This window comes from Pelophylax lessonae, assembly GCF_965119305.1.
Source record: "Pelophylax lessonae genome assembly, chromosome: 8".
Taxonomy (NCBI): Eukaryota; Metazoa; Chordata; class Amphibia; order Anura; family Ranidae; genus Pelophylax; species Pelophylax lessonae.
Genome location: NC_138775.1, coordinates 288,316,521 through 288,344,044, shown reverse-complemented (window position 1 = coordinate 288,344,044; position 27,524 = coordinate 288,316,521). Strand labels below are relative to the sequence as shown.

Below are 27,524 nucleotides of genomic sequence, written 5' to 3'. Positions count from 1 at the left end.
TTGGTAGGAATTGATCGCCGAGAGCCTCCAGTATACTGCAGCGTTACATGCTTTGTTTTATTCATTGTGGGTGAATGTATTTCCTATCATATCTTCAATAAACTATCATTGAGGTAATGCACTATGGGCTCCCCCGTTTGTTTGTTATCCCCCACCTTCTATGAGATATCCTGTGAGGCATTCTGAGAGGGGTCTTTGAGTGGAGTTTTGAGCCGGTTCCATCAGGTGACTTGGATGTCCTGGGAGCTGCTGTGCTTAGGAGATAGGCTGGAGTAGTCCTGAACTACCCGATGCGCATATCCCACTGCTTTCTGGTAAGAGGCTGTGTATGTTGGTCGGGACCTCACATTGTCATCTCCATAATCACCTGGGTGGATGAATTCTGCAATATACTTGTCTGAACTGTTTTTTGCACCTTTGGCTACATTGGTTTAAAGATTCATTTATTTATAATACTTCTGTTTGGACTATCGTTTCCAATTTTTGATCAAATTGGATTAGGATTTAAACCCACTCATATGTATTATGAGATTGTTTCATACATTGTTGTGTGTTTTATCATTCATGTATGCATCTAACACTTCTCTGTCATTGAATGTGAATGTGTAACTCACTTCCTGCTTTAGCACAACTCCCTTTTGCTATTTACATCTTTTTAACCCACCAGTGTTAGGAGTTTGCTGCTTTAGTTCTAGAAGGGCGCGGGTGATATTTTCTTTATATTTCAGAAGTGATGTCATTGCTTCCGGGTTACTACAGCCGAGACCCGATCAAAGCCTATTTTGGCTTTCTTTGGGGCTCAGGCCAGCCAGCGGGCGTGGCCGCTTGGGTCTCCCGGTGGAATAAGAGAGCGGCGGAAGCGACCTCCCGCTGCTTGTGAGAACAGCCGCGCGGCTGCTCAGCCACATTGGTTATCACAAAAGAGCTGACAGCTCTAAAAAAGAGGTACCGGGGGTGATGCCTGCAGCTGCATGTCACCCTGGTACAACCACTTGAAGTCAAATGACTTAAAGGTACGTGATTTAGCGGCAAGGGGTTAAAAGAAAACTGCAGTTACATATATTGACAGTTCTGAAAAATAATAGATTTCATTCCCTGCTTTGCGGGGAAAGAAAATCTATTACCTCCCCACTGACAGGACAGAGCTCTGTCTTGTGTACATAAGCAGAGCCCTGTCCTGTGTGTTCTCCGAATAATCAGTGGATCTCGGTAGTAATCTATTGGCTGGCACCCGCTCATGGACATCTGTGTAAAATCAGGAGGTCTTCGGTGGCGCGTGCGTGTGCCCCGTCCCCTACCCAGAAGTGCCAGATCATGTACTAGGTATGAGATCTGGCACAGGAGAGCTGCCTTGCTGCCATATATCTAGGTTATACAATCAGCAAGTGGTTACAGTTCGGTGTGGTACCTTTAAAGTCCTGTTTGTTGGTTTTTGGTTTGGGAACTAGCATTTTTCTGCGTCTTCTAAAACGTAGGCGGTGCAACCGACTATTAGCAGGCGTTCAGAATGGCTATGTTTGGGTTCACTTGGTCATGTGATTACCTCCAGGTTGTAGAGCACGCGGAAGGTAGACATGCCGGGGGCAGAGGATCGGAAGAGGCTCTCCAGGATGGAGCTGGCACTGAGCTGCTGCTGGTGGTGCTGCTTGGAGGACAGGGACGGGGACTTTGAAGATTGCGAGTCGGAAAGAAGCGTCTTCTGAGTGGAATAAACACATTGTTCACTGAAAGAATAGAAAGCAGAGGAAGGTACAAGACCAGCAAAAAGCTTGCTCACCTTTCTCCCCAGGGAGTCCAGCTGATCGAGCGCTTCCTGCACAGCAGGATCTGTTGGGATCAAGAGCAGAAGTTTCCGAACCCTCACTGTAATTCTACGGGGCGAAACCAAGCTGTAGATATTATTACATATTATGCAGGTGAACTTATGATAAGCTGAGGGCCAATTCATGGCCACAGCACAAATTACGACAACGACTATATTTCAGTACCTGGGCTCCTCTAGGTTGGCCAGCTGGTAGAGCATATCAAACACATTACATACTAATGCCATCACCACTCCTGGCAGAGACTTTTCCTGCAGATAAAAATAGAGGCCAATAAGATGGAAACTCATTTAAATATCTAGAAATACTGGGGTACTTGGGGCTTTCCTCACCTGGTCCATGGCATAGGAGGAGCTGAAGCTGGCAGTGCTGCTACTGGAGCTGGCTGAAGTCTCTGCGGAGCTACTCGATGGTGTTCCACTGCCCAGAGTCTTTACAGTGAGCGCCTGGTCTTCAGAAAACCCCAACTGATGGAGCAGCTTCTGGTCTTTATTGACTGTCAGCTGGGAAAAAAAAAAGCACATTATAGCAGACCCTCACCTGATAGGTCAGGTCCTGTTACCCTGTCTCCTCCCCCTCCTAGAATTGGACAGATTATATATACAGGCAGGCTTGTCAGCATGGGATACACTGAAGGACTATTGGTGGTTTGGTACATGTTGGTACCCCCCCTCCCCTAATATAGAATGCTTGCTGGGACGGTGTGTTGCACCTGCCTGGAGCCAATTATATACTGCAGATAAGCTGCAATCATATGATATCCTCCTCTGCACAAAACAAAAACTGTTTCTCTGATCTGCTTGATTGGGTAGGAAGGTGAACTTGGATATATGAAGTGTTGCCGTTAGAGTTTTGATCACTGGAACTTCCGGACATTTGGCTGTGGCCGTGACTTCCCCCCTATTTGGCTGTGATGGAATATCACCCTTTCAAACTGATTAAGCGGCGCCCTGACGTGGAATAGGGTGAAGGATATATACCTATACACAGATATGAGAACAGATATGAACTTCAGATGCTATGCATGATTACTAAGTTTATCGTTATTATCCTGCGTTCTGCCACCTCCTGAGTCATTAAAAAGAAAATATCGGTTTGTCATGTCACTCTGGCCCTGAGGAAGCCTTGAGCGAAACGTGTTGGCTTGCTAGGGACCTACATTGACCGCGTTCCATCTGAGACCTACTCATCATCCTACACAGGCTCTGGTTTCTCCCTATTGGGATATATTTCTGACTTAATGACTCCCATCTGCTGTTTTTTTTTTTTATATACAATTTCTTTATGTATTTTGTCCTTGCCAACATGTGCTTGATTGCCCATGTTTTTTACTTGTTAATTAAATAAAATGTAAATTGTTTTATATAGATATTGGTTTTGGTGTGATTCTTCTCCAATTGGCCCATAAAGCCCCACTTTTTTCTGTATTATATATATATATATATATATATATATATATATATATATATATATATATAATATATATATACACACACACACGTAACAGAGGGTTATAACCCCTGTCACATTTTTTTCACCATCTGTGTCCCATTGAGGAGATTACCCTTCACTTCCTGTCCACAACCAAAAAGGAAGTGAGAGGAAATCCCTGCAAGTACACAGGACAAAGGGGGAATCTTCCTAATGGTGACAGACACCAAATAAAAAAAAAAACAAACTGGCAAGGATTTTAATCTCTCGCCACTCTATCCAAAAATGGAAAAAAAGGGGGAGGAATGGAAAGGGGAGGGGGGAGAAGAGGGAAGAGGAAGGGGAGGAGAAGAGGAGAAGAGGAGGAGAGGAGAAGAGGAGAGGAAGGGGAGGGGAGGAGAGGAAGGGGAGGGGAGGAGAGGAAGGGGAGGGGAGGAAGGGGAGGGGAGGAGAGGAAGGGGAGGGGAGGAGAGGAAGGGGAGGGGAGGAGAGGAAGGGGAGGGGAGGAAGGGGAGGAGAGGAGAGGAAGGGGAGGGGAGGAGAGGAAGGGGAGGAAGGGGAGGAGAGGAGAGGAAGGGGAGGAGAGGAAGGGGAGGGGAGGAGAGGAAGGGGAGGGGAGGAGAGGAAGGGGAGGGGAGGAGAGGAAGGGGAGGGGAGGAAGGGGAGATGAGGAGGGGGAGATGAGGAGGGGAGATTAGAGGAGGGAGGGGAGATGAGGAGGAGGGGAGATTAGAGGAGGGAGGGGAGAGGAGAGGAAGGGGAGGAAGGGGAGATGAGGAGGAGGGGAGGGGAGAGGAGGGAGGGGAGAGGAGGGAGGGGAGAGGAGGAAGGGGAGAGGAGGAAGGGGAGAGGAGGAAGGGGAGGGAGGAAGGGGAGGGGAGGAAGGGGAGGGGAGAGGAGGGAGGGGAGAGGAGAGGAGAGGAGGGAGGGGAGAGGAGAGGAGGGGAGGGAGGGGAGAGGAGAGGAGGGAGGGGAGGGGAGAGGAGGGGAGAGGAGAGGAGAGGAGAGAGGAGGGGAGGGGAGGGGAGGGGAGGGGAGGGGAGGGGAGGGGAGGGGAGAGGAGGGAGGGGAGAGGAGGGATGGGAGAGGAGAGGAGGGAGGGGAGAGGAGGGATGGGAGAGGAGAGGAGAGGAGGGAGGGGAGAGAGGAGAGGAGAGGAGAGGAGGGAGGGGAGAGGAGGAAGGGGAGAGGAGAGGAAGGAGGGGAGAGGAGAGGAGAGGAAGGAGGGGAGAGGAGAGGAGGGGAGGGAGGGGGGAGGAGAGGAGGAGAGGAGGGGAGGAGAGGAGGGGAGGGGAGAGGAGAGGAGGGGAGAGGAGAGGAGGGGAGGGGAGAGGAGAGAGGGGAGAGGAGAGAGGGGAGAGGAGAGAGGGGAGAGGAGAGGAAGGAGGGGAGAGGAGAGGAGAGGAAGGAGGGGAGAGGAGAGGAGGGGAGGGAGGGGGGAGGAGAGGAGGAGAGGAGGGGAGGAGAGGAGGGGAGGGGAGAGGAGAGGAGGGGAGAGGAGAGGAGGGGAGGGGAGAGGAGAGAGGGGAGAGGAGAGAGGGGAGAGGAGAGAGGGGAGAGGAGAGAGGAGAGAGGAGAGAGGGGAGAGGAGGGAGGGGAGAGGAGGGAGAGGAAGGGGAGAGGAGGGAGAGGAAGGGGAGAGGAGGGAGAGGAAGGGGAGAGGAGGGAGAGGAAGGGGAGAGGAGGGAGAGGAAGGGGAGAGGGGGGAGAGGAAGGTGAGGGGGGGGGAGAGGAAGGTGAGGGGGGGGGAGAGGAAGGTGAGGGGGGGGAGAGGAAGGTGAGGGGGGGGAGAGGAAGGTGAGGGGGGGGAGAGGAAGGGGAGGGGAGGAGAGGAAGGGGAGGGGAGGAGAGGAGAGGAAGGGGAGGAGATGAGGAGGAGGGGAGATTAGAGGAGGGAGGGGAGAGGAGAGGAGGGAGGGGAGAGGAGGGAGGGGAGAGGAGGGAGGGGAGAGGAGGGAGGGGAGAGGAGGGAGGGGAGAGGAGAGGAGAGGAGGGAGGGAGGGGAGAGGAGAGGAGAGGAGAGGAGGGGAGAGGAGGGAGGGGAGAGGAGGGAGGGGGATGGGAGAGGAGGGAGGGGGATGGGAGAGGAGGGAGGGGGATGGGAGAGGAGGGAGGGGAGAGGAGGGGAGAGGAGGGGAGGGGAGAGGAGGGGAGAGGAGGGGAGGGGAGAGGAGGGGTGGGGAGGGAGAGGAGGGAGGGGAGAGGAGGGATGGGAGAGGAGAGGAGGGAGGGGAGAGGAGGGATGGGAGAGGAGGGATGGGAGAGGAGAGGAGGGAGGGGAGAGGAGGGATGGGAGGGGAGAGGAGGGATGGGAGGGGAGAGGAGGGATGGGAGGGGAGAGGAGAGGAGGGAGGGGAGAGGAGAGGAGGGAGGGGAGAGGAGAGGTGGGGAGAGGAGGGAGAGGAGGGGAGAGGAGGGAGAGGAGGGGAGAGGAGGGAGAGGAGGGGGAGAGGAGGGAGGGGAGGGGAGGGAGAGGAGGGAGAGGAGGGAGGGGAGGGGAGAGGAGGGGAGGGGAGAGGAGGGGGATGGGAGAGGAGGGGGATGGGAGAGGAGGGAGGGGAGAGGAGAGGAGAGGAGGGGGATGGGAGAGGAGGGAGGGGAGAGGAGAGGAGGGGAGAGGAGGGGAGGGGAGAGGAGGGATGGGAGAGGAGAGGAGGGAGGGGAGAGAGGAGAGGAGAGGAGGGAGGGGAGAGGAGGGAGGGGAGAGGAGGGAGGGGAGGGGAGGGGAGGGGAGGGGAGGGGAGGGGAGAGGAGAGGAGGGAGGGGAGAGGAGGGAGGGGAGAGGAGGGAGGGGAGAGGAGAGGAAGGAGGGGAGAGGAGAGGAGGGGAGGGAGGGGGGAGAGGAGGGGAGGGAGGGGGGAGGAGAGGAGGGGAGGAGAGGAGGGGAGGAGAGGAGGGGAGGGGAGGGGAGGGAGGGGAGATGAGGGAGGGGAAGGAGAGGAGGGAGGGGGAAGGAGAGGAGGGAGGGGGAAGGAGAGGAGGGAGGGGGAAGGAGAGGAGGGAGGGGGAAGGAGAGGAGGGAGGGGGAAGGAGAGGAGGGGAGGGAGGGGGGAGGAGAGGAGGGGGGAGGAGGGGAAAGGTTCAGATTGAGAATAGCCCATGGAAAATGTTATCTGAAATTAGGCAGTGATCAGCAGTATGGATAGTAGGGGAGGTGTTACATGTTTTCTTTGGAAGCCAAATTTTAGCCCACTTTTATTTTAGTAACAGAATACGCCATTGGTGACATCAGCCCGCCACATGGAAACAAACCACCAACATCTCAAGGTGTCTTCTCCAATATTCATAAGCTTAACTATTTTCTCACCAAGGTCTCATTGGCAAAGATCTGCAAGCTTTCTACAGGACAGTTGAGATGTCTGGAGATCTTCCAGCGGATGCTCCCCACCGTCTCATTGCTGTGGGCCTGCAACAGAAACAACAGGACACATTAAATGAGACATAGTAAATGCAATACAGCCATAACATTGATTTGTGATCGATAGCAACTAATATGCAATGTTACATTTTAAAGTGTATGTATTGCTAAAACTTTGGAGAGTAGCAGAAAACAAATTGGCCTAAAATGTTAAAAAAATATTGATTTTTACATTTTTTGGGGGGAATGTTATATAGCAGAAAGTGAAAAATATTGTTTTTCTTTTTTTTTTTTTTTTTTTTTAATTGTCGCTCTTTTTTTGCTTATAGCGCAAAAAAAAAATAAAAAAAAAAAAATCGCACAGGTGATTAACTAAATTTACGAAATCAACTAAAAAAACATCAAAATTTAACATTTTAAGCCAATTTGTTTTCTGCTACATATTTTTTTTTTTTTTTACCAAAAAGATCGCAATAAGCGTATTTTGATTGGTTTGCGCAAAAGTTATTGCGTCTACTAACTACGGGAAAGATTTATGTCATTTTTATTGTCTTTTTTTACTAGTAATGGCGGCGATCTGTGATTTTTTGCAGGACTGCGACATTGTGGCGGACAGATCGGACCCCTAACTGACATTTTTGGGGGACCAGTGACATTACTACAGTAATCAGTGCTATAAATATGCACTGTTACTGTAATAATGACACTAGCAGGGAAGGGGTTAACCTTTAAATGTGAGCCTAGGGGTGTGATTCTAGCTGAGAGGGGACGTGCCTTCAGAAATTACCATAGAGACATGTGATCCTATATAGCAGGATCTCAGGGGCTCTATGATCATCCCAGGGAGGACGGTCGGCTGTGTTTACAACAGTCAACCATCCTTCTCCCTCAGTGGGGAACGATTGTGGCTTTCAGGCGGCAATCGGAGCTGCCTGAGGCACGCATCGGCTTCCCCGCTAACAAGCGGCCCGCGCTCGCCCCCTAGACTCCTGCCGGACATGTAAGTCGATTTGCCTGGGAGCGGCTGCCTGCCGCAGTATATATGCGGCGGGCGGTCGTAACAGGTTAACGGCACCCCAGTGCAGTGCAATTGCCAGAATATGATCATGTGAACACCTATGTGATCCGATTCCCATGCGGCAAAAAAAAAAAAAAGAGAAGGTGAACGCGGGTGTGGTGCGATTTGACCCATACAAAATGAATGGGCTCAAACTGCACTGCAAAGAATCGCAAGTGCGGTTATTGTCATATTACTTGAGGTTCCTGAACCTCTCCAGTGTGAACCTAGGCTTAAAGGCAGGTTTTTTGTTACGATATACTTACCTGCTCTGTAGCGGGTTTGAACAGAGCAGCCCCGATCCTCCTTTTCTTGGGTCCCCAGTGCTCCCGACCCCTCCCTCCTGCCAAGTGCCCCCATAGTAAGCAGCTAGCTTTGGGGGCACCCGGGCTGGCTTGCTCCCGAGCCACGGCTCTGCCCCACCCCCTCTACATTGGATTACTGGCTGTGATTGACAGTAGCGAAAGCCAATGGCTACCGCTGCTGTCTCAGCCAATGAGGAGGGAGAGACCCATGAGAGCCGCTGCTCTCATGTACAATGCTGGATTAAGATGAAGCTCAGGTAAGTATTAAGGGGAGGCCGTAACTGCTGCACAGTTTTTTTACCTTCAAGCATAGCATGCATTAAGGTAAAAAACGTTGAGCCTTTACAACCACTTTAATGTCCTTTGTGACTACTAAGGAAAAAATATAAATAAAATGTTTGTACCAGGAATTCAGCTTTAAATTGATAAAAAAAAAAACGTGCATGTATTGCAGAGAAGAAAATTTTAAGACAAAGTTGTAAACGTACCTCTATGGTGAAAGTGTCTTTGGTTGACTCATAATTAAGGTTCAGAGTTAACAGATGTCCATGAAAAGAGGCACCGTGAGGTAGAATTGTTCGTGGAACAGAGTAGAGATCCTGCAGGACAGCAAAGAAATATTTTTGTTTTCCCCCCACATTCATTTAATTTCAGAATCTTAAAGTTCCAGAGGATGGGAGAGGCTCTGAAGAAGTCCTTGAGGTGAGTGCAGGAGATGGCAAGGAGGGAGCTAGAGAGCCGGTGAGCGTGGGAGGTGGCAGAGAGGGAGCTAGAGAGTCGGTGAGTGTGGGACGTGGCCGCGAGGGAGCTAGAGAGCCGGTAAGTTTGGGACGTGCCCACGAGGGAGCTAGAGAGCCAGTGAGCATGGGAGGTGGCAGCGAGGGAGCTAGAGATCCGGTGAGCGTGGGACGTGGCCCCGAGGGAGCTAGAGAGCCGGTGAGCATGGGAGGTGGCCGCGAGGGAGCTAGAGAGCCGGTGAGCATGGGAGGTGGCCGCGAGGGAGCTAGAGAGCCGGTGAGCATGGGAGGTGGCAGCGAGGGAGCTAGAGAGCCGGTGAGTATGGGAGGTGGCCGCGAGGGAGCTAGAGAGCCAGTGAGCATGGGAGGTGGCAGCGAGGGAGCTAGAGAGCCGGTGAGCATGGGAGGTAGCAGCGAGGGAGCTAGAGAGCCGGTGAGCGTAGGAGGTGGGGGCGAGGAAGCTAGAGAACCAGTGAGCATAGGAGGTGGGGGCGAGGAAGCTAGAGAACCAGTGAGCATAGGAGGTGGGGGCGAGGAAGCTAGAGAACCAGTGAGCATAGGAGGTGGGGGGCGAGGAAGCTAGACAGCCGGTGAGCATAGGAGGTGGGGGGCGAGGAAGCTAGACAGCCGGTGAGCATAGGAGGTGGGGGCGAGGAAGCTAGAGAACCGGTGAGCATAGGAGGTGGGGGCGAGGAAGCTAGAGAACCGGTGAGCATAGGAGGTGGGGGCGAGGAAGCTAGAGAGCCGGTGAGTGTGGGAGGTGGGGGCGAGGAAGCTAGAGAACCGGTGAGCATAGGAGGTGGGGGCGAGGAAGCTAGAGAACCGGTGAGCATAGGAGGTGGGGGCGAGGAAGCTAGAGAACCAGTGAGCATAGGAGGTGGGGGGCGAGGAAGCTAGACAGCCGGTGAGCATGGGAGGTGGGGGCGAGGGAGCTAGAGAACCGGTGAGCATAGGAGGTGGGGGCGAGGAAGCTAGAGAACCGGTGAGCATAGGAGGTGGGGGCGAGGAAGCTAGAGAACCGGTGAGCGTAGGAGGTGGGGGCGAGGAAGCTAGAGAACCGGTGAGCGTAGGAGGTGGGGGCGAGGAAGCTAGAGAACCGGTGAGCATAGGAGGTGGGGGCGAGGAAGCTAGAGAACCAGTGAGCATAGGAGGTGGGGGGCGAGGAAGCTAGACAGCTGGTGAGCATGGGAGGTGGGGGCGAGGGAGCTAGAGAACCGGTGAGCATAGGAGGTGGGGGCGAGGAAGCTAGACAGTCGGCGAGCGTAGGAGGTGGGGGGGCGAGGAAGCTAGAGAGCCTGGGGGCGTAGGAGGTGGGGGGCGAGGCAGCTAGAGAGCCGGTGAGCGTAGGAGATGGGGGCGAAGAAGCTAGAGATCCGGTGAGCGTAGGAGGTTGGGGCGAGGAAGCTAGAGATCCGGTGAGCGTAGGAGGTGGGGGCGAGGAAGCTAGAGAGCCGGTGAGTGTAGGAGGTGGTGGCGAGGGAGCTAGAGATCCGGTGAGCGTAGGAGGTGGTGGCGAGGGAGCTAGAGAGCCAGAGGCCTTGGAAGGAGCAGAGAGAATGGTTTGGTTGCTATTTTGAGACAAGGTTAGTGATGTAGCTGGGGGCAGAGTTCTGGATGGTTTGTAAGTTGTTGTTATTAAATCAAACTTTATTTGTTGAATGAGTGGAAGGCCAGTAGAGAGATTGGCAGAGAAGGGTGGAAGACATTGGACAGCTGGTAAGGTAGAGGGAATAACCTACGTAAAGGTAAGCCAATGGGAAGGGAGTTGTAACAGACAAGTTCAGAGATGACCAGGGAGTGAACTAGCAGCTTTATGATGTCGTTTGTTAAAACACAACCTCCATTAGAAGTTGGGATGGATTAGAAGCAAAATCCAGCAGAAGCTACAGAGTATAAAAGAGAAGAGAGGCGCCTCCAAGTGTAGCAATATGGTTACATTTAATGACGGGAGAACATTTAGCAACTCACATGGCTGATGATTAAAACAGGCACATTTAAGGATGCAGGCATCCAGGGTAAAGCGGTCCACATAGACCATCCTCTGCACCGCCATCAACGTCATCCCTTCCACGCTGCGCTCCACGAGCACTTCAAGCCTCGCTTTCAGATCGCTCTACTGCAGGGTAGTCTTCCCAGTCAAGACTGCAGACTGACGGTGGTGAGAGACGGTGGTGAGAGACGGTGGTGAGAGACGGTGGTGAGAGACGGTGGTGAGAGACGGTGGTGAGAGACGGTGGTGAGAGACGGTGGTGAGAGACGGTGGTGCGGAGGACGGTCTATGTCTTCAAACTATGGCCCTCCAGTTGCTCAGGAACTACAATTCCCATCATGCCTAGTCATGTCTGTGAATGTCAGAGTTTTACAAAGCCTCATGGGACGTGTAGTTCCGCAACTGCTGGAGGGCCGTAGTTTGAGCATCCCTGGTCAATGTGGACAGTTTTACCCCGAATGCCTGCATTCTTAGATGTGCCTCTTTTAATCATCAACCATGTGAGTTGCTAAGTGTTGTGCTTTCAATAAATGTAACCATATTGCTACACTTAAAGGCGCCTCTCATTTATACTCTGTAGCTTCTGCTGGATTTTGCTTCTAAATCTCCTTGTGGAGGCGCTATTTGTGGATGGACATTTTATGGTTACACAACACATTGCTTTTTATATGGACTATAAACTGAAGGATTAATAAATAAATGGTTGTGGAAGGAATCATCTGAGTTTTCATTATTTCTTTTTCTTTTAAAACCCTTGGCGTAGAATGTCCATTCATTGCTGCCTATAGAAAGCAAGCCAGTCAGAAAACCTGATCCAACATAACCACTCATGAGAATCTTTCCCACCAAATAGTATGCAGCAACAGCCCTAAAGAAGGGGAAGTCTACTCTCCCCAAAACACATTGGCTTGATGTACACGAGCTAATTCTTATTAAAGGTCCTTAACCATATTTTAGAAGTCACATTTCTATGGACACCGGGGGCTCCTTTCTTTTTCTCCAAATCTACATGCTGAAACGACCTTTAAGGTCACACAGAAAAGGCAGCAGCCCAATCTCCGAGAGGGCCCACCGCCACCATCCATCGGAAGACATTTCTTCCTTTTGCCCACACGAATACCCACTCAGAACCAGTGACCTATTCAAGCCGACTTTTTCAGCATTTTTTTTATGCTGAAAAAGCCCCCCTCGGCTTATATTTGAGTCACGGTTTCACTTACCTTTGCCCCAGTCAGTGTGCATGCGCCGCCGCCGCTCGGGAAAGCCTGTAAACGTTTGGCTATTCCCTGGCAGACGGCGCATGCGCAGTGACGTGTTGGCGCCGGGCGGCGCCATATTTAAATGTAAGGGGCCTCTTTGAAAGGTAAGCGAGACTCTTCCGCAGCCCCTGCATCTCCTCAGGAGATGCAGTGCTGCGGGCATGGTACAGGAGATTCAATTGTACCATGCCCGCAGAAATGCATCTCCTGTGCCATGCCTGCACCATCTCCTGAACCATCTTCCTGTACCATGCCTGAACCATCTTCCTGCACCATGCCTGAACCATCTTCCTGCACCATGCCTGAACCATCTTCCTGCACCATGCCTGAACCATCTTCCTGCACCATGCCTGAACCATCTTCCTGCACCATGCCTGAACCATCTTCCTGCACCATGCCTGAACCATCTTCCTGCACCATGCCTGAACCATCTTCCTGCACCATGCCTGAACCATCTTCCTGCACCATGCCTGAACCATCTTCCTGCACCATGCCTGAACCATCTTCCTGCACCATGCCTGAACCATCTTCCTGCACCATGCCTGAACCATGCCTGAACCATCTTCCTGCACCATGCCTGAACCATCTTCCTGCACCATGCCTGAACCATCTTCCTGCACCATGCCTGAACCATCTTCCTGCACCATGCCTGAACCATCTTCCTGCACCATGCCTGAACCATCTTCCTGCACCATGCCTGAACCATCTTCCTGCACCATGCCTGAACCATCTTCCTGCACCATGCCTGAACCATCTTCCTGCACCATGCCTGAACCATCTTCCTGCACCATGCCTGAACCATCTTCCTGCACCATGCCTGAACCATCTCCTGCACCACCCTAGGCTTATACTCGAGTCAATATGTTTTCCCAGTTTTTTGTGGTAAAATTAGGTGCCTCGGCTAATATTCAGGTTGGCTTATACTAAAGAATATACGGCAATTCAGTGATTCAACATCAATTTTCATGTGACAGGTTTGAAATACAAATAAAGAAAATAATTACCTCAATAGTGATAACGTAGCGCTCAGCCAGCAATAGAAGTCTCTCTATAATGACCAGCTTAGTTGACCTGCAAGAACAAATATGAAGTAAAATGTTCAATTCCTAAATGTCAGCTTTGTATTGCTCACAGGAGGGAGCTTGCAGTGGTGTGGGCACACACAGCAAATAAACCCCCAGTGCAGACCTACCTGTAAGGTGACTGCACCGAGGTGGCCACAGATGGCATGGCAGTTGCGGTCAGCATTTTTGTAGCTCTGGTGACGGCGTGTGTCAGGGTGGGGCCTCCAAGTGCCGAACTCGCAGCCTGCAAATCAACAGAAGAAATTAACTAGTCTGTAAATGATAGACCCTTATAACGAACATCAACCCATCTGCACAAATGCCCCTTTTACAATTTGCTGACATGCCCTGGTAACTGAGGTGCTTCTAGAGGAAGGTAGCAGTAATCTGCCTTTTTTTTTTTATACCTTATGGACCGTCATACAGAGCTCCACCAGTAGAATATGAACAATGAAATGCTTGGGGGAGAACAAAAAAAAAAAAAAAAGAGACCTATTGCCATTTAACCACTTCAATACCGGGTACTTTCACCCCCTTCCTGCCCAGGCCAATTTTCAGCGCTAGTGCATTATGAAAGACAATCGCGCCATCATGCAACACTGTACCCACAGGAAAATTTTATAATTTTGAGATAGAGCTTTCTTTTGGTGGCATTTATTTACCACTGTTTTTTTTTTTTTTTTTATATTTGGTAAATGAACTGAAAAAAAGACCGAAAATTTTGAAAAAAAAAAAAAAAACATTTTTTTTTTAAATTTGGTTTTAAAATTTTGCAAATAATTTTTCTTCTGCACTGAGGTTGCACCGAGGCCCACCGACGAGGCTTGCACCGAGGCCCACCGACGAGGCTTGCACCGAGGCCCACCGACAAGGCTTGCACCGAGGCCCACCGACAAGGCTTGCACCGAGGCCCACCGACAAGGCTTGCACCGAGGCCCACCGACAAGGCTTGCACCGAGGCCCACCGACAAGGCTTGCACCGAGGCCCACCGACAAGGCTTGCACCGAGGCCCACCGACGAGGCTTGCACCGAGGCCCACCGACGAGGCTTGCACCGAGGCCCACCGACGAGGCTTGCACCGAGGCCCACCGACGAGGCTTGCACCGAGGCTTGCACCGACGAGGCTTGCACCGAGGCTTGCACCGAGGCTTGCACCGAGGCCCACCGACGAGGCTTGCACCGAGGCCCACCGACAAGGCTTGCACTGAGGGGGCTGTGCGGATAATGAGGGCACTGATTATCAGTGTAAATGCTGTAATCACTGTGCCCTGATAGATCGGCTCTGCTTTCCCCACAAGCAGTCTCTGTCTGAGGAAAGGAGAGTCGATAACTGGCAAGCCTTTTTACAGGTGACCCAACTGTGACTGAACACAGCTGGTCACATGGTAAAGGGGCGCTGGGATTGGCTCTTTACCCCATTTAATCCGCTGTATCCAAGGGACACAGCAATCGCAGACACTTCCCCATAATCGTAGCATTCTTACTAGTGATCGACCGATATCGTTTTTTTAATGCCGATACCGATATTTTGGTCATCGGATATCGGCCGATATTTTTGAACATGTAAAAAAATGTTTTTTTTTACAGGTGCTCCTTGTGGAGGGATCTAGAGGTCTAAAAGACCCCGAACCCCTCCTCGGCACTGAAAAGCATTCAAAACGCCAGGTTTGGCTATTTTGAATGCGGTCAGTTTTTTTAATTCGGCGCCGAGTACCCGGAAGTGATGTCATGACATCACTTCCGGGTTTTTTACATGGAGACCGGCGCATGCGCACTTGCGGCAGGGATACCGGCTTTCACTGGGACACATCTTCATGCTACATCGGGTCTTCTCTTCGGCAGTGAAGGTAGGATGCCTGGGTCTCCCGGTGGTACAGGAGACCCGGGTGAGCCGTGGAAGGTGGCGGGAGGGGGGGTACGTCCCCTCCTGCTCCTTGTAATGACAGCCGAGCTGCTTCTTAGCCGCATCGGTTGTCATTACAAGTCAGCCGACCGTCGGGTATGGACACCGGTACCGGGGTGATGCCTCTAGCTGCAGGCATCACCCCAGGACATGCACTTTCCCTAAATATCGGCAATATCGGGAACCTCAGGGGCCGATTCTGATATATCAGGGAAAGTGCATATCAGCCCCCGATATATCGGTGTTGCCGATAATCTGTTGATCTTTAATTCTTACCTCTAATCGCGTGTAGCAATCTGCAATAAATTTCTTGTGCAAAGAAACTGAATCCTGCATGGAAAAAAATAAAAAAAAATCAGCTTTTATTAACATTAGGAATACCAAACTTGACACAGATTTTATTGCTCCAATTCAAATCCTTCTGGGGAGGGTTAGAAAGCAAAGGGAAGAAACATTGATTGTAAGAGGCAGAGCAGACATTTTTGGGACTCTGATCTGTGGGCAGGCACTCACTTTCTTCAGCCTGGGGTTCAGATTGATGTAGCTATAGTTGATTATCAGCTGGATTGCTTCATTGGCAATCTCTTCATCCGGAGATTCGACTGCAACTTTCCATATGAAATCCATGCCAATTAACTCCAACTTCTCCACGTGCTTCCAGAAGAGGAGAGAAAATGAGTCGTTGATTTAAAACCTATGTGAAGTCATTCAATCCAAATCATGCAATAATATACTAAATGCCTTACTGTGAGGTGAGTAGAACATGTTTATTATTGAAAAAAAAAAAAAACGTAAATTTAATAGTCACTTTAATCCTGCGTTTCATCCTTCAGCCCGACAGAAGGCGCAGTATAAAAGTGAGCAAAATACCCATAGAACCAAAAAAACAGGAAGTCTTTGGGAAAACAATACTCACCAGCTGGGTGCCTTGCCTTTTCAACCGATGATCGCAAAGATTTACATTTTCAAAAAAGGTTTTAAAGAGGCTGAAACCTGAAGGGGACATACAAAAAAAAAAAATCAACATCCAAATCATTGTTTAGATATCCTATGTCCCATCCCCCTCCAACAGTTTAATGCCAGTTAACATTTAACTTGCAGTTGAAATGTGTACCTGGGCAAGATCATAAAACACAAATTCAGATTTATACAGTGCCTTGAAAAAGTATTCATACCCCTTAAAATTTTCCACATTTTGTCATGTTCCAACCAAAAGCGTAAATGTATTTTATTGGGATTTTTTGAGATAGACCGACACAAAGTGGCACATAATTGTGAAGTGGAAGGAAAATGATAAATGGTTTTCAAAGTGTTTTCCAAATAAATCTGTGAAAAGTGTGGCTGCATTTGTATTCACCCCCCGGAGTCAATACTTTGTAGAAGCGCCTTTCCCTGCAATTACAGCTGCAAGTCTTTTTGGGGATGTCTCTACCAGCTTTGCACATCTAGAGAGGGACATTTTTGCCCATTCTTCTTTGCAAAATATCTCAAGCTGTGCCAGATTGGATGGAGAGCGTCTGTGAACAGCAATTTTCAAGTCTTGCCACAGATTCTCAATTGGATTTAAGTCTGGACTTTGACTGGGTCATTCTTTTTTTTTTTTTCTCCAAAATGCTTTATTGAAGATGAGGAACAATATTACAAAGCAAGTGAACTGGATCATTCTAACACATGAATATGCTTTGATCTAAACCATTCCATTGTAGCTCTGGCTGGATGTTTCGGGTCATTGTCCTGCTGGAAGGTGAACCTCCGCCCCAGTCTCAAGTCTTTTGCAGACTAACAGGTTTTCATCTAAGATTTCCCTGTATTTGGCTCCATCCATCTTCCCATCAACTCTGACCAGCTTCCCTGTCCCTGCTGAAGAAAAGCATCTCCACAACATACTATCACCACCATGTTTCACGGTGGGGATGATAAGTTCAGGGTGATGTGCAGTGTTAGTTTTCCGCCACACATAGCGCTTTGCTTTTAGGCCAAAAAGTTTGATTTTGGTCTCATCTAAGCAGAGCACCTTCCTCCACGTTTGCTGTGTCCCCCACATGGCTTCTCACAAACTGGACTTCTTATGGCTTTCTTCTTGTCACTCTTCAATAAAGGGCAGATTTGTGGAGCGCACGACTAATAGTTGTCCTGTGGACAGATTCTCCCACCTGAGCTGTGGATCTCTGCAGCTCCTCCAGAGTTACCATGGACCTCTTGGCTGCTTCTCCGATGAATACTTTTCTTGCCCGGCCTGTCAGTTTAGGTCAGGGGTGTCCAAACTATGGCCCTCCAGCTGTTCAGGAACTACAATTCCCATGAGGCATTGTAAATCTCTGACATTCAGAGACATAACTAGACATGATGGAAATTGTAGTTCCTGAACAGCTTGAGGGCCATAGTTTGGACACCCCTGGTTTAGGTGTACGGCCATGTCTTGGAAAGAGTATGGCACAACTGCAAACCTACCATTTTCAGATGATGGATTGAAAAGCGCTCCCTGTTCAAAGCTTTTTTGAAAGCCATTTATCATTTTCCTTCCACTTCACAATTATGTGCCACTTTGTGTCGGTCTATCACATAAAATCCCAATAAAAAACATTACCGTTTTTGGTTGTAACATGAGAAAACGTGGAAAATTTCATGGGGTATGAATTCATTTTTTTTTTTTTTTTTTAATTAAAAAAAAAAAAAAATGTAAAAAGGGGGAGGGAAGGTAAGGGGAGCCCTGACGCCGTCGATAATTTCGAACTGACAGTTTCCTCCATAGTAATAGTGTCATTAAGAATAAGTTGGGTATTCATCTGAGAACAGATCCCACTGCAGCCACCGATCCCTGTGGACCTCCCCGCTGTCCCCGAGGGAAGACACCAAATTCTCCATTCGCTGAATATCATTCACCCTGTCGAACCACTGAATTATTTTTCAAGGCACTGTACATGCACATTTTTCTGTGCTCTTTTTACAAAGGCTGCACACATACAATGCGGCGTACATATATTTTATGCAGTGATTACAGGGCTCATCTCTCATACCATTCATAGTGATTTCATAGGACTCCAGCTTGAGGATTTTCTCCTTGAACAGTTGCTGTTGGACGTCGCTCTCCAGGTCATGCTGCCCCTTCGTGAACCACTCGAAACACATCTGCCAGGAAAGTAAACCATTCCGTCACTGAGGTCTGTGTGTTTTGGGAATTTGTGGGTCAGTTTATCTGAGTGAGATGGTGCCTAAGCAGAAACTTCACAATTCACAGAAAGGTGGCTTAACCTCCCATGCGGTCTGATTATATCAGAATTTCTGTGCTAAAAGCGTAACATTGTTTTGCATGGAAATCTGTTTTATATTTTAAAATTCACCTTCCCCTGCGATCCCCCGCCGTCCTCCCCCGATGTCCTCCTGCCTTCCTCCCGCTCTGTGCTCAGTCGATGCCGGCACCTGTCTTCCGGTTCCCTGCGAGCGTTTTGACGCAGGGAGGTGGAACCAGTGGCAATTTCAAAAATGTAAATACAGCAAATGAGCCGATACAAAGCAGTGATCCTAACTGATTACACTGTATCATCCCATTTCACCACAGGATTTCACCTGGTGACTTTTCCAGTGCCCTGCCTGTGCTTTTCCAGTTCTTTGTGCCTGGAAAATAGAGAACGACCATGGCGTCCAAAAAGCGTTTTTGCGCAAAAGCGCTTTTAGACGAACTGGAAAACAGCGACAGCGAAACAGAGTTACTTGAAGAACTGAGCGATAGCGATTGGTGGGAAAATTCATCATCAGGTACGGAAAGTGACAACAGCGACGATTCGGTTGTCTCTTTCTGGCACATCGCTTGTGGAATTTTGGAAGTATATCAAATGATTCTTCAGAATTTGCCAGAAAAAAAGACATCAGAATCCTCGCTGTCGTCACTTTTCGTACCTGATGAGGAATTTTCCCATGAATCGCTATCGCTCAGTTCTTCAAGTAACTCTGTTTCGCTGTTTTCCAGTTCATCTAAAAGCGCTTTTGCGCAAAAAGAACGCTTTTTGGACGCCATGGTCGTTCTCTATTTTCCAGGCACAAAGATCTGGAAAAGCACAGGCAGGGCACTGGAAAAGTCACCAGGTGAAATCCTGTGGTGAAATGGGATGATACAGTGTAATCCGTTAGGATCACAGCTTTCTATCATCTCATTTGGTGTATTTATATTTTTGAAATTGCCGCCGGTTCCCCCCCCCTGCGTCGCAACGCTCGCAGGAAAGAGAACCGGAAGACAAGTGCCGGCTTCTGCCGAGCACACAGCGAGAGGACAGCATGAGAACGGCGGGAAGGATGGCGGGGGATCGCAGGGAAGCGGAGTGTGATTCTGGGGTAATCCCGAGTGTGGCTCGGATTTACCGCTTTTGGTACTGAAAATGAACCGAGAGCCACACCCGGGAATACTGTTAGGGAGGTTAAAGAAGAAATGTCACTGTTGAATCAAAATCATGGAATCCCCCAGGGAACCAAGTGCATGGAGCTCTGTTCATAATTATGGCCCTGTTGAGCATTAAAAGCACTTTTTTTTTCTGTTTGTGCTGGCTGTAGTTTCCCCCAGGCTAAGGCCAGCCATACACGGAGGGAACTTCTTTCCTGCAACCACAGACTGCAGGGAAGAAACTTGCTCAATTGCCCTATCAACACAGTGTTGATGTAGGAATCTTTCCTGCCAGGCCATTTTCTTCTTCTGGAGGGGGGGGGGGGAGCCATTCTTGCTGGGAGAAGACCGTAATTATCGCTAGCGGCTACAGGAGCCGCTTGCAATAATCATAAACTAATCCAGTGGGCTGGTTGTACCCAAGTTGATCAACTTGATACAATTAGCCTGCCCAATAATGGTTCGGATCTCAGCCGGTTCCTGCTGAGATTCGAAACGTGTATGGCCAACCTAAAGGCCGGTAAAAAATGGTGTCGCGCTAATCAACATATAAAATTTGGGCTGACAATAAGAAGCGAACAAGTCCCAAGTGCAAAATTCGAGTCCACATAAATCCCAGATAGATGGAAGGGTGCAAGTAGGAGAGTCCACCACCAATCAAAATAGCAAGGAACTCTTACCAACTTTAAAGACCCCACAGGGTCAAACACGCTCTGAATGTGGATAGGCAGGTGACAAAGGGAAACCAATTACATGGGTTTGTCTCCTCCTAAAACGACTAGATCGAACTCCCAACCGTTCCTTCAGACACTCAGGAGAAATAAAAGAATAATCCCCTCATGGTGTAGTATCGTCATCAATTTATTAGATAAGAAGAAAGCAGCTTACATTCATGGAGATGACATCCAGCGTGTAGTGTAAAGTATCTTGTGGGTATCCCACCAGCAAGATGGCCGCCGCGTCCCTCGTCTGCGAATGCGTCAAGGTTTCAGCCAAACCCAACGCGTTTCGTCATACGGTGACATCGTCAGCTGCTTTCTTCTTATCTAATAAATTGTTGACGATACTACACCATGAGGGGATTATTCTTTTATGTCTCCTGAGTGTCTGAAGGAACGGTTGGGAGTTCGATCTGGTCGTTTTAGGAGGAGACAAACCCATGTAATTGGTTTCCCTTTGTCACCTGCCTATCCACATTCAGAGCGTGTTTGACCCTGTGGGGTCTTTAAAGTTGGTAAGAGTACCTTGGTATTTTGATTGGTGGTGGACTCTCCAACTTGCACCCTTCCATCTATCTGGGATTTATGTGGACTCGACATTTGCACTTGGGACTTGTTCGCTTCTTATTGTCAGCCCAAATTTTATATGTTCATTAGCGCGACACCATTTTTTACCATTCTATCGAGGATAAAGTTTTACTGTCTTTTTGTGTCAGCTGCTTTTCTCACAAAGGATTATACCGTTTGCCATATTATTGTTCTATTATTTTACATGAATACAGCGCAGCGATCTTACTCCATTTACAACCTAAAGGCCGGCCAGCCTTTATCAATCTCGGAAATCCTATGCCCAGGTCATGCTGAGAAAGAGCTTGAAACATGCTTGAAACATGTTCTGACCATTGCTAGGGTGGAACAAACCAAAGCTCCCTTATGGCATTCCTGTTGGGACTGAGAGCGGTGGCTGGGATCAATTGTATACATGGCTCCAAATAAGCAGCCCCTTTCAATGTGAGAGTTGCAGCGTCAACCATCCTGGGAGCAAAGGATCGCTGGACTGATTACAAATGTGATCTTTTTAAGGCAGATACATTTGTGCTTTAAATGTTTACATCACCTAGGAGAATTAGCAATATACAGTATGGACCATTTTTAAAGAAAATATGAGTGAGAAGGCAAAACCAATTTCTTTCATTTCTTATGGGATTCATATTCTGTAATTGTAGGTGATAACAGAATGGCCCAATTATAAAACAAAACATGGCAACAAGTAAACCAATGAAATGAGCCCTGTTCAAAACTCTGCATCCCCTTAGTTCTTAATACTGTGTACTGCCCCCTTTAGCATCTAAGACAGCGGTCAGTCTTTGTAATAGTGGTCTATGAGGCCCCGAATTCTTGCAGGTGGTAGAGATGTCCATTCGTCTTGGCAAAATGCCTCCAGGTCATGCAAAGTCTTTGGTCATCTTGCATGAACCGCACGTTTGAAATCTCCCCAGAGTGGATAGATATTAGGGTCAGGAGTCTGTGATGGGTACTTCAGAACCGTCACCTTTTTCTGCTTTAACCACCGAACGGTCAGCATGGCTTTGTGCTTAGGGTCAATGTCATGCTGGAAAGTCCAAGAGCGTCCCATGGGCAGCTAAACTGTCTGCCAGTCATTTTTAATACCATGCTGCTCACATCAACCAAAACATCAGTGAGCCACCACCATCCTTCACAGTTGTGCCTGGAATTATTCATTAAAGATGACTTTTACCCAAAAGGGGAAGCTCCGTTTGGTTGCAACCTCCCCCCACTCCTCCTCCAGTGCCACATTAGACATTTTTTTGGGGGGGGCGGATACCTGGTTTTGACAGGTACCCGCTCCCACTTCCGGTCAGATGCACCGTATCGATCTGAGCCAGAGGTCCAGCTGCCCCCCCCCCCCCCGCCCCCCTTCATCTGCAGTCTTCTGGGACACATCACAGATCCCAGAAGACTACAGGACCACAAAGTGCAGCATGGCCCGCACACACACAGTAGGAAACCGGCTGTGAAGCCACAAGATAAAAGCCAGTGACTTACTCCCGCTTTAAGCTTGATTACCTTTTCTTTTTGACAAGGTTACATTTTTAGGACTAAATCGAAATCAAGCAAGAAGAGTGACTCTGAATGCAACTTGTAACAAGATGTCTTTCAGGAAAATTTAGCAAACCTTAAAGTCAAAATGCGGTCCTGATATTTTACCGCTCTCAGGCCTTACTTCACGATCGAGCTCGCACACATCGTGGCCGGTGACGAGGCACTCCCAGATCTCTTTGGCACGGCTCCAGCCAAGGTACAGGGTGGCTTCTTGCAGGAAAAATGCCAGGAATTTCAGGTGTGCTTCCAAATACTGAAATAGAAGAACGTTAAAGTTATTTTTCACTGATGGCATAAGAAGATGCTGCACATTAACAGAAAGAAAACATATAAAATTACTCATTTTCAGTCTTCATTGCTGCAAAGCGAACGGATCCTTAACCACTTGCCACAAAATCACCTGTAAGTTTTCCTGCTTCAAGTGGTTGTACTGCTATGACATGCAGCTAAGCAGCTGCTCAATTGTTATCACAAGCAGCGAGAGGGTTTCACTGCATAAATGTTGCTGCATTACTTTTTGCATAATGTGGGATTAGTCTTTAAATGAACAATTACATTTTCCTATTGCGGTTACGTCGCTGGTCCGGAAGTGGTTAAGCTTTGACAATAAAACCTGGAAGCCGATTGGTTTCTATGTACAGCTGCACCAGAGTTTGGACTTTCCGCTTTCAGTAAAAAATAAAAACCATAGTTGCCGATTTATCCAGGTTTTGAAGACCATCGGGTTCAACAAGGAAAAATCATTACACAAAAAGGATAAATAAAAACGGGGCTTTTTTAAAGTTGAACCAAGTAGAAAGAATCAGCTGAAGTGATACTAAACCTAAAAACGTTTTTACCTTAATGCATTCTTTGCATTAAGGTAAAAAAACATTTGTTTCCCTTCCCTGTTGTGAAGGGAAATAGAGGGGAGAAGAGATCAGGGCTGTGTGCGGCTGCTTGTTACCCCCTCCTCCTTCCTCACACAGCATTCGAGCACCAGCAGGAGCCACTGGCTCTTGCTGCCGTCAATCAAATACAGTGAAGAGGAATTAGTGGATGGGCCGCCTAAGTGCCACTGTGTAAGGCCCCTTTCGCACAGGCGATCCGATCCGCCTGTTAGTTTTTCAGGCGGACCTGATTGGATGCTCCATGCATCCCTATGAGGCAGCAAGTGTCTGAGGCACCACTGACACCCGCTGCTATCAGATTCTGTCCGTGAAACCCGGACGGATGGAAACCCTATTTTCCATCCATCTGGAGAATCGGATGAGAACGGACAGGTGGTCCGTTCTCATCCGATCTCCCCATAGAGGACAGCGGGGATCTGACAGCTCCGTAAGGCCCCTTTCACACGGGCTTTCCGATACGGTCCGCCTGTCGGATTTTCAGGCGGACCTGATCTGATGCTCCATGCAGCCCTATGGAGCAGCTGATGTCAGCGGCGACCTCTCCGCTGACACCCGCTGCCATCCGACCCTGTCTGTGAAATCCGGACGGATAGAAACCCGTCTTGCTCATAAGATTTTTCCCCATCGAAATCTGTACTAATGAGATGAAAATCGGACGTGTATTGATGGAGGACAAAAATTATATAGCCTGCACACCAGGATTTTGTCAGCCGAAAAGTCGGAGTCGGCTGTGGAAAGCACCATACTAACAATCCGAAAATCGGCAGATCGGTCGTCGGACGAAATTTCCCGGCCAAATTTCTTATCGTGTGTACGGGGCTTTAGTCTATGGAGCGCGGCTCCATAAGCACACAGGTCAGGAGCAAGCATGCACTATTTGTCCCCATAGCAAACGACTTGCTATGGGGACACACAAAAGAAAAGGAGGAACCAAGATCGCCGCTAGGGACCTGAGAAGAGGAGGACCAGGGCCGCTCTGTGCAAAACCACTTCCCAGAGAAGGTAAATATAACATGTTTGCTATTTACATTTTTTTTTTAAAAAACTGACTTTAGTAACACTTTAACTGCAGTCAGTAACAATGAAAAAAAAAAAAAAAAACTGCATCTAGCCTTTAAAACGTAAACTAAACTGTAGGTACATGTATCAGATTACTATATCAAGACTTTCAATGTCCGATACCTCCCGGTAAGTGTATCTGCCGTCAACCAAAGCGGATCCGGCCAGCCCTCCAGGACCAACAGCGTTAACGGCCAAGCGATGGCACGCCACTAGGCTAGCTGTCACCAGCTTGACGATCTCAAAGTTCTTTTTCAGATCTTGAATGATACTCTAAAAAGGAAATAGAATGTTAGTTGTGGTCTGCAACACAGAAAATGCAATTCTCCATAGGAGCTCACTTTCTAATTCTCTGCAAGGTCAGATATTTGCTAGACCTCATTTTTATGGATAATAAACCAGAAAGCATTTGTATCCCCCAGTAGACCCCAAGTCTCCTACCTTGTCTTGCTTTTGGTAGGTCTGCTTGTTAAATGAGCGGGTTATCTCGTGGAGGTGGCGTAAGGCTGGCACCACCCACACCACTTGCGGGTTATGTTGAGATGACTTGGGAGAAAATGAAAAGGTGGCATGGTTAAACGAGTTAAAGAGAAAAGCTTAATTATTATTTTTTTTATAGACTCAACAGAAACAGACATCAGATCCATAAAACGCATTGGTTTAAATCAGTGATGGCGAACCTTGGCACCCCAGATGTTTTGGAACTACATTTCCAATGATGCTCATGCACTTTGCAGTGTAGTTGAGCATCATGGGAAATGTAGTTCCTAAACATCTGGGGTGCCAAGGTTTGCCATCACTGGTTTAAATCAAGATTCAACAAGCAAAAAACATTGAGAAGCTGCTGGACTATAACCTGCCCACGCTCGCTGGCCAGGCTGGGAGACCTTAAGGATCTAGTATATCCAGTCCGAAACCCAGCCGGCTGTTGCTTGTAGTTCTCTCAGGAACACTAATTTAAAAAAAAAAAAAAAAAAAAAGTCTTACAAAAAGGTTCCCAAAAAAAAAAAAAAAAAACCGCTAAGACCGAAGTCCCAGCAGAGAACTAGGTGCTACTCCTAAACTAGGCAGAAAACTGAAGGCTATAGCAGGGGGTGTGGGGTTATGCCTGCAGGGACAGCCCCCATAGGCGTGGTAAACCTTTTTCCTGCTTAGTGCCCCACTCCTGTAGGGGGCAGCATAACCTAATGGTCAAGAAGAATATGGAGCTGCGTCTGTCAATGAACGATGGAGAAATCTGTATTTTTTGCTATAAAATTACTTGGAACACCCAAACAGTATATATTTTTCTTTTAGCAGAGACCCTAGAAAATAAAATTGCGATCGTTGCAAATTTTTATGCCACACGGTATTTGCGCAGCAATCTGTTTGGAAAACATACACTAATAAATTTTAATGCAAAAAAGAATATATAACCCAATTCATTTAGTAAAATGTAAAAGATGTTATGCCGAGTACATAGATACCGAACATGTCATGCTTTAAAATTGTGCACGCTTGTGGAATGGCGACAAACCATGATACTTAATCTCCAGAGGTGACACTAAAAATTATTACAGGTTACCAGTTTCGAGATACAGAGGTGGTCTAGTGCTAGAATTATTGCTCTCGCTCTAACATTCACAGCAATACCTCATCATGTGTGGTGGGAACACCCTTTACATATGAGTGTGCAAATTATGTATGCATTCGCTTCTGCGTGCGAGCACAGAGGAATAGGGGTGCTTTACTTTTTTTTTGTCCTTCTCTTAGTTCACACTGTCCCTTTAAAAGATTTTTTTGACACATTCCTTGTAATAGAAATAGACCCCTCCTGCTGCTTCTGAAATCAATCCAGCGGCTAATTAAGCACTTGGACCGCTTTCATAGGAAAGCCAATCGCCAGCTAAAAACAGGAGATATATATATATATATATATATATAAAAACAGGTTATGGCTGATAGCTGCAGCCATAATCCAAGTAAACCTCCTGCAAGCGGCGACGTATATATACGTATTGCGGTCAGCAAGTGGTTAAGGTTGTTGTAAAGGCAGAAGGTGCATTCTATGCATTAAAGAAACAAAAAAGGGGGGGGGGTAGTGGAAGGGGATAGATGACCCACAGGACCATCAGACTCAAGGGGGGGGGAGCCTAACGCGAAGGAGGAGAATCCGGGGGTATGACCATCCCAGGGAGTGGCCGGCGTCTACCCCAAAACCCTTCAGGGGGAGAAGGGTGGATAGCTACTCACTACTCATCATAACAGGAACCAGGCAGGCCCCGCTGCAGACAGAACCTCCTCGCCATTGAAATGGGGGGTCTGTCGGCCAGGAGGAACGCTGTGACGCAGGGTGATACCCGGTCGCATGCGACCTCGCAAAGCGTTTAAGTCACAGGCCAGCCCCTGCCAGGTGGGGCTACGTCATGGCCGACCTAGCGTGGAGCTGAGGTCTACGCGCTTGCTGGCCAGACTGGGGTGGCCACCTGATCTAGATTATCCAGCCCGTCCCCCAGTATGGCAGTTGATTGTAGATCTCACAGGAAAAAAAACATGAGAAAAAAAACATGAGAAAAAAAAAAAAATCCATCTTAAATGAAAAAATTGCCAGGACCAGAGATCCCATCAAGGAACTAGGTCCTTACTCCTGACTAGGCAGAAAAAACGGACACAGCACCCACCCCTCTATGGGGTTGGATTACTTCTGACACTGCTTGTAACAAAACTAATGAGAGGGGGGTATACCTCCTGGGACTGCCTATAGGCGTAGGCAAGTTCTTTTTCTGCCTAGTGTCCTACTCCTGTAGGGGGCAGTATAACCCAATGGTCAAGAAGATCAGGTGCTGAGTCCGTCAAACAAAAGAGAAATATGTTTGGGGGTTCCAAGTAATGTTCTAGCAAGAATTTCAGTTTGATGTTTTTAATCTATTTAATAAAAAAGTTAGCATTCTGTGTGTCGATTGTTAACTTTATCAGACAATATACACACAATACTAGGAAAGGAAAGGGTGTTCACAGCAGACCCCAGAAAAAAAAAATATATATGTAATTAACTTTCCTACACATCATACATTTAGCTGATGTTGTCTGACAGCAATAAACACAAAACAAACAGGTCGCATATTGTTGTGTTACAATTATTTGAGGTCTGTGGTAATGGCAATAGCAACACGATGCTACCAGGAAAAGACAGGTGTGGAGAGCACAGTAAACGACAACAAAAAGTGACATGGATTATAAAAGTATACAGCACAGGTGTCAAACTGGCGGCCCTCCAGCTGTTGCGAACTACAAGTCCCATGAGGCACTGCAAGGCTGACAGTTATAAGCATGACTCCCACAGGCAGAGGCATGATGGGACTTACAGTTCCACAGCAGCTGGAGGTACGCCCCTGGTATACAGTATATGCCCAGTAAATCTTACCTTTTTAATGTCCTCTATGCATTTTA

The 27,524-nt window shown here is 48.4% G+C and overlaps 1 protein-coding gene across 1 annotated transcript in view; it reads right to left on the bottom strand.

Moving 5' to 3' along the window:
* USP24 (ubiquitin specific peptidase 24) overlaps positions 1-27,524 on the bottom strand; it is a 215,226-nt gene that overhangs the window by 85,805 nt on the left and 101,897 nt on the right. Inside the window, exons 15-30 of the mRNA XM_082264831.1 lie at positions 27,499-27,524; positions 24,537-24,641; positions 24,219-24,368; positions 22,268-22,399; positions 17,946-18,057; positions 15,845-15,921; positions 15,442-15,582; positions 15,205-15,258; positions 13,153-13,268; positions 12,965-13,031; positions 8,463-8,573; positions 6,562-6,660; positions 2,156-2,326; positions 1,989-2,074; positions 1,778-1,871; positions 1,544-1,699 (exon numbers count right to left, since the gene is read on the bottom strand). The exon at positions 27,499-27,524 is cut by the window's right edge and continues 136 nt beyond it. Coding sequence (XP_082120957.1) covers positions 1,544-1,699; positions 1,778-1,871; positions 1,989-2,074; positions 2,156-2,326; positions 6,562-6,660; positions 8,463-8,573; positions 12,965-13,031; positions 13,153-13,268; positions 15,205-15,258; positions 15,442-15,582; positions 15,845-15,921; positions 17,946-18,057; positions 22,268-22,399; positions 24,219-24,368; positions 24,537-24,641; positions 27,499-27,524 — 1,697 coding nt within the window. The remainder of the gene's footprint in view (positions 1-1,543; positions 1,700-1,777; positions 1,872-1,988; positions 2,075-2,155; positions 2,327-6,561; positions 6,661-8,462; positions 8,574-12,964; positions 13,032-13,152; positions 13,269-15,204; positions 15,259-15,441; positions 15,583-15,844; positions 15,922-17,945; positions 18,058-22,267; positions 22,400-24,218; positions 24,369-24,536; positions 24,642-27,498) is intronic.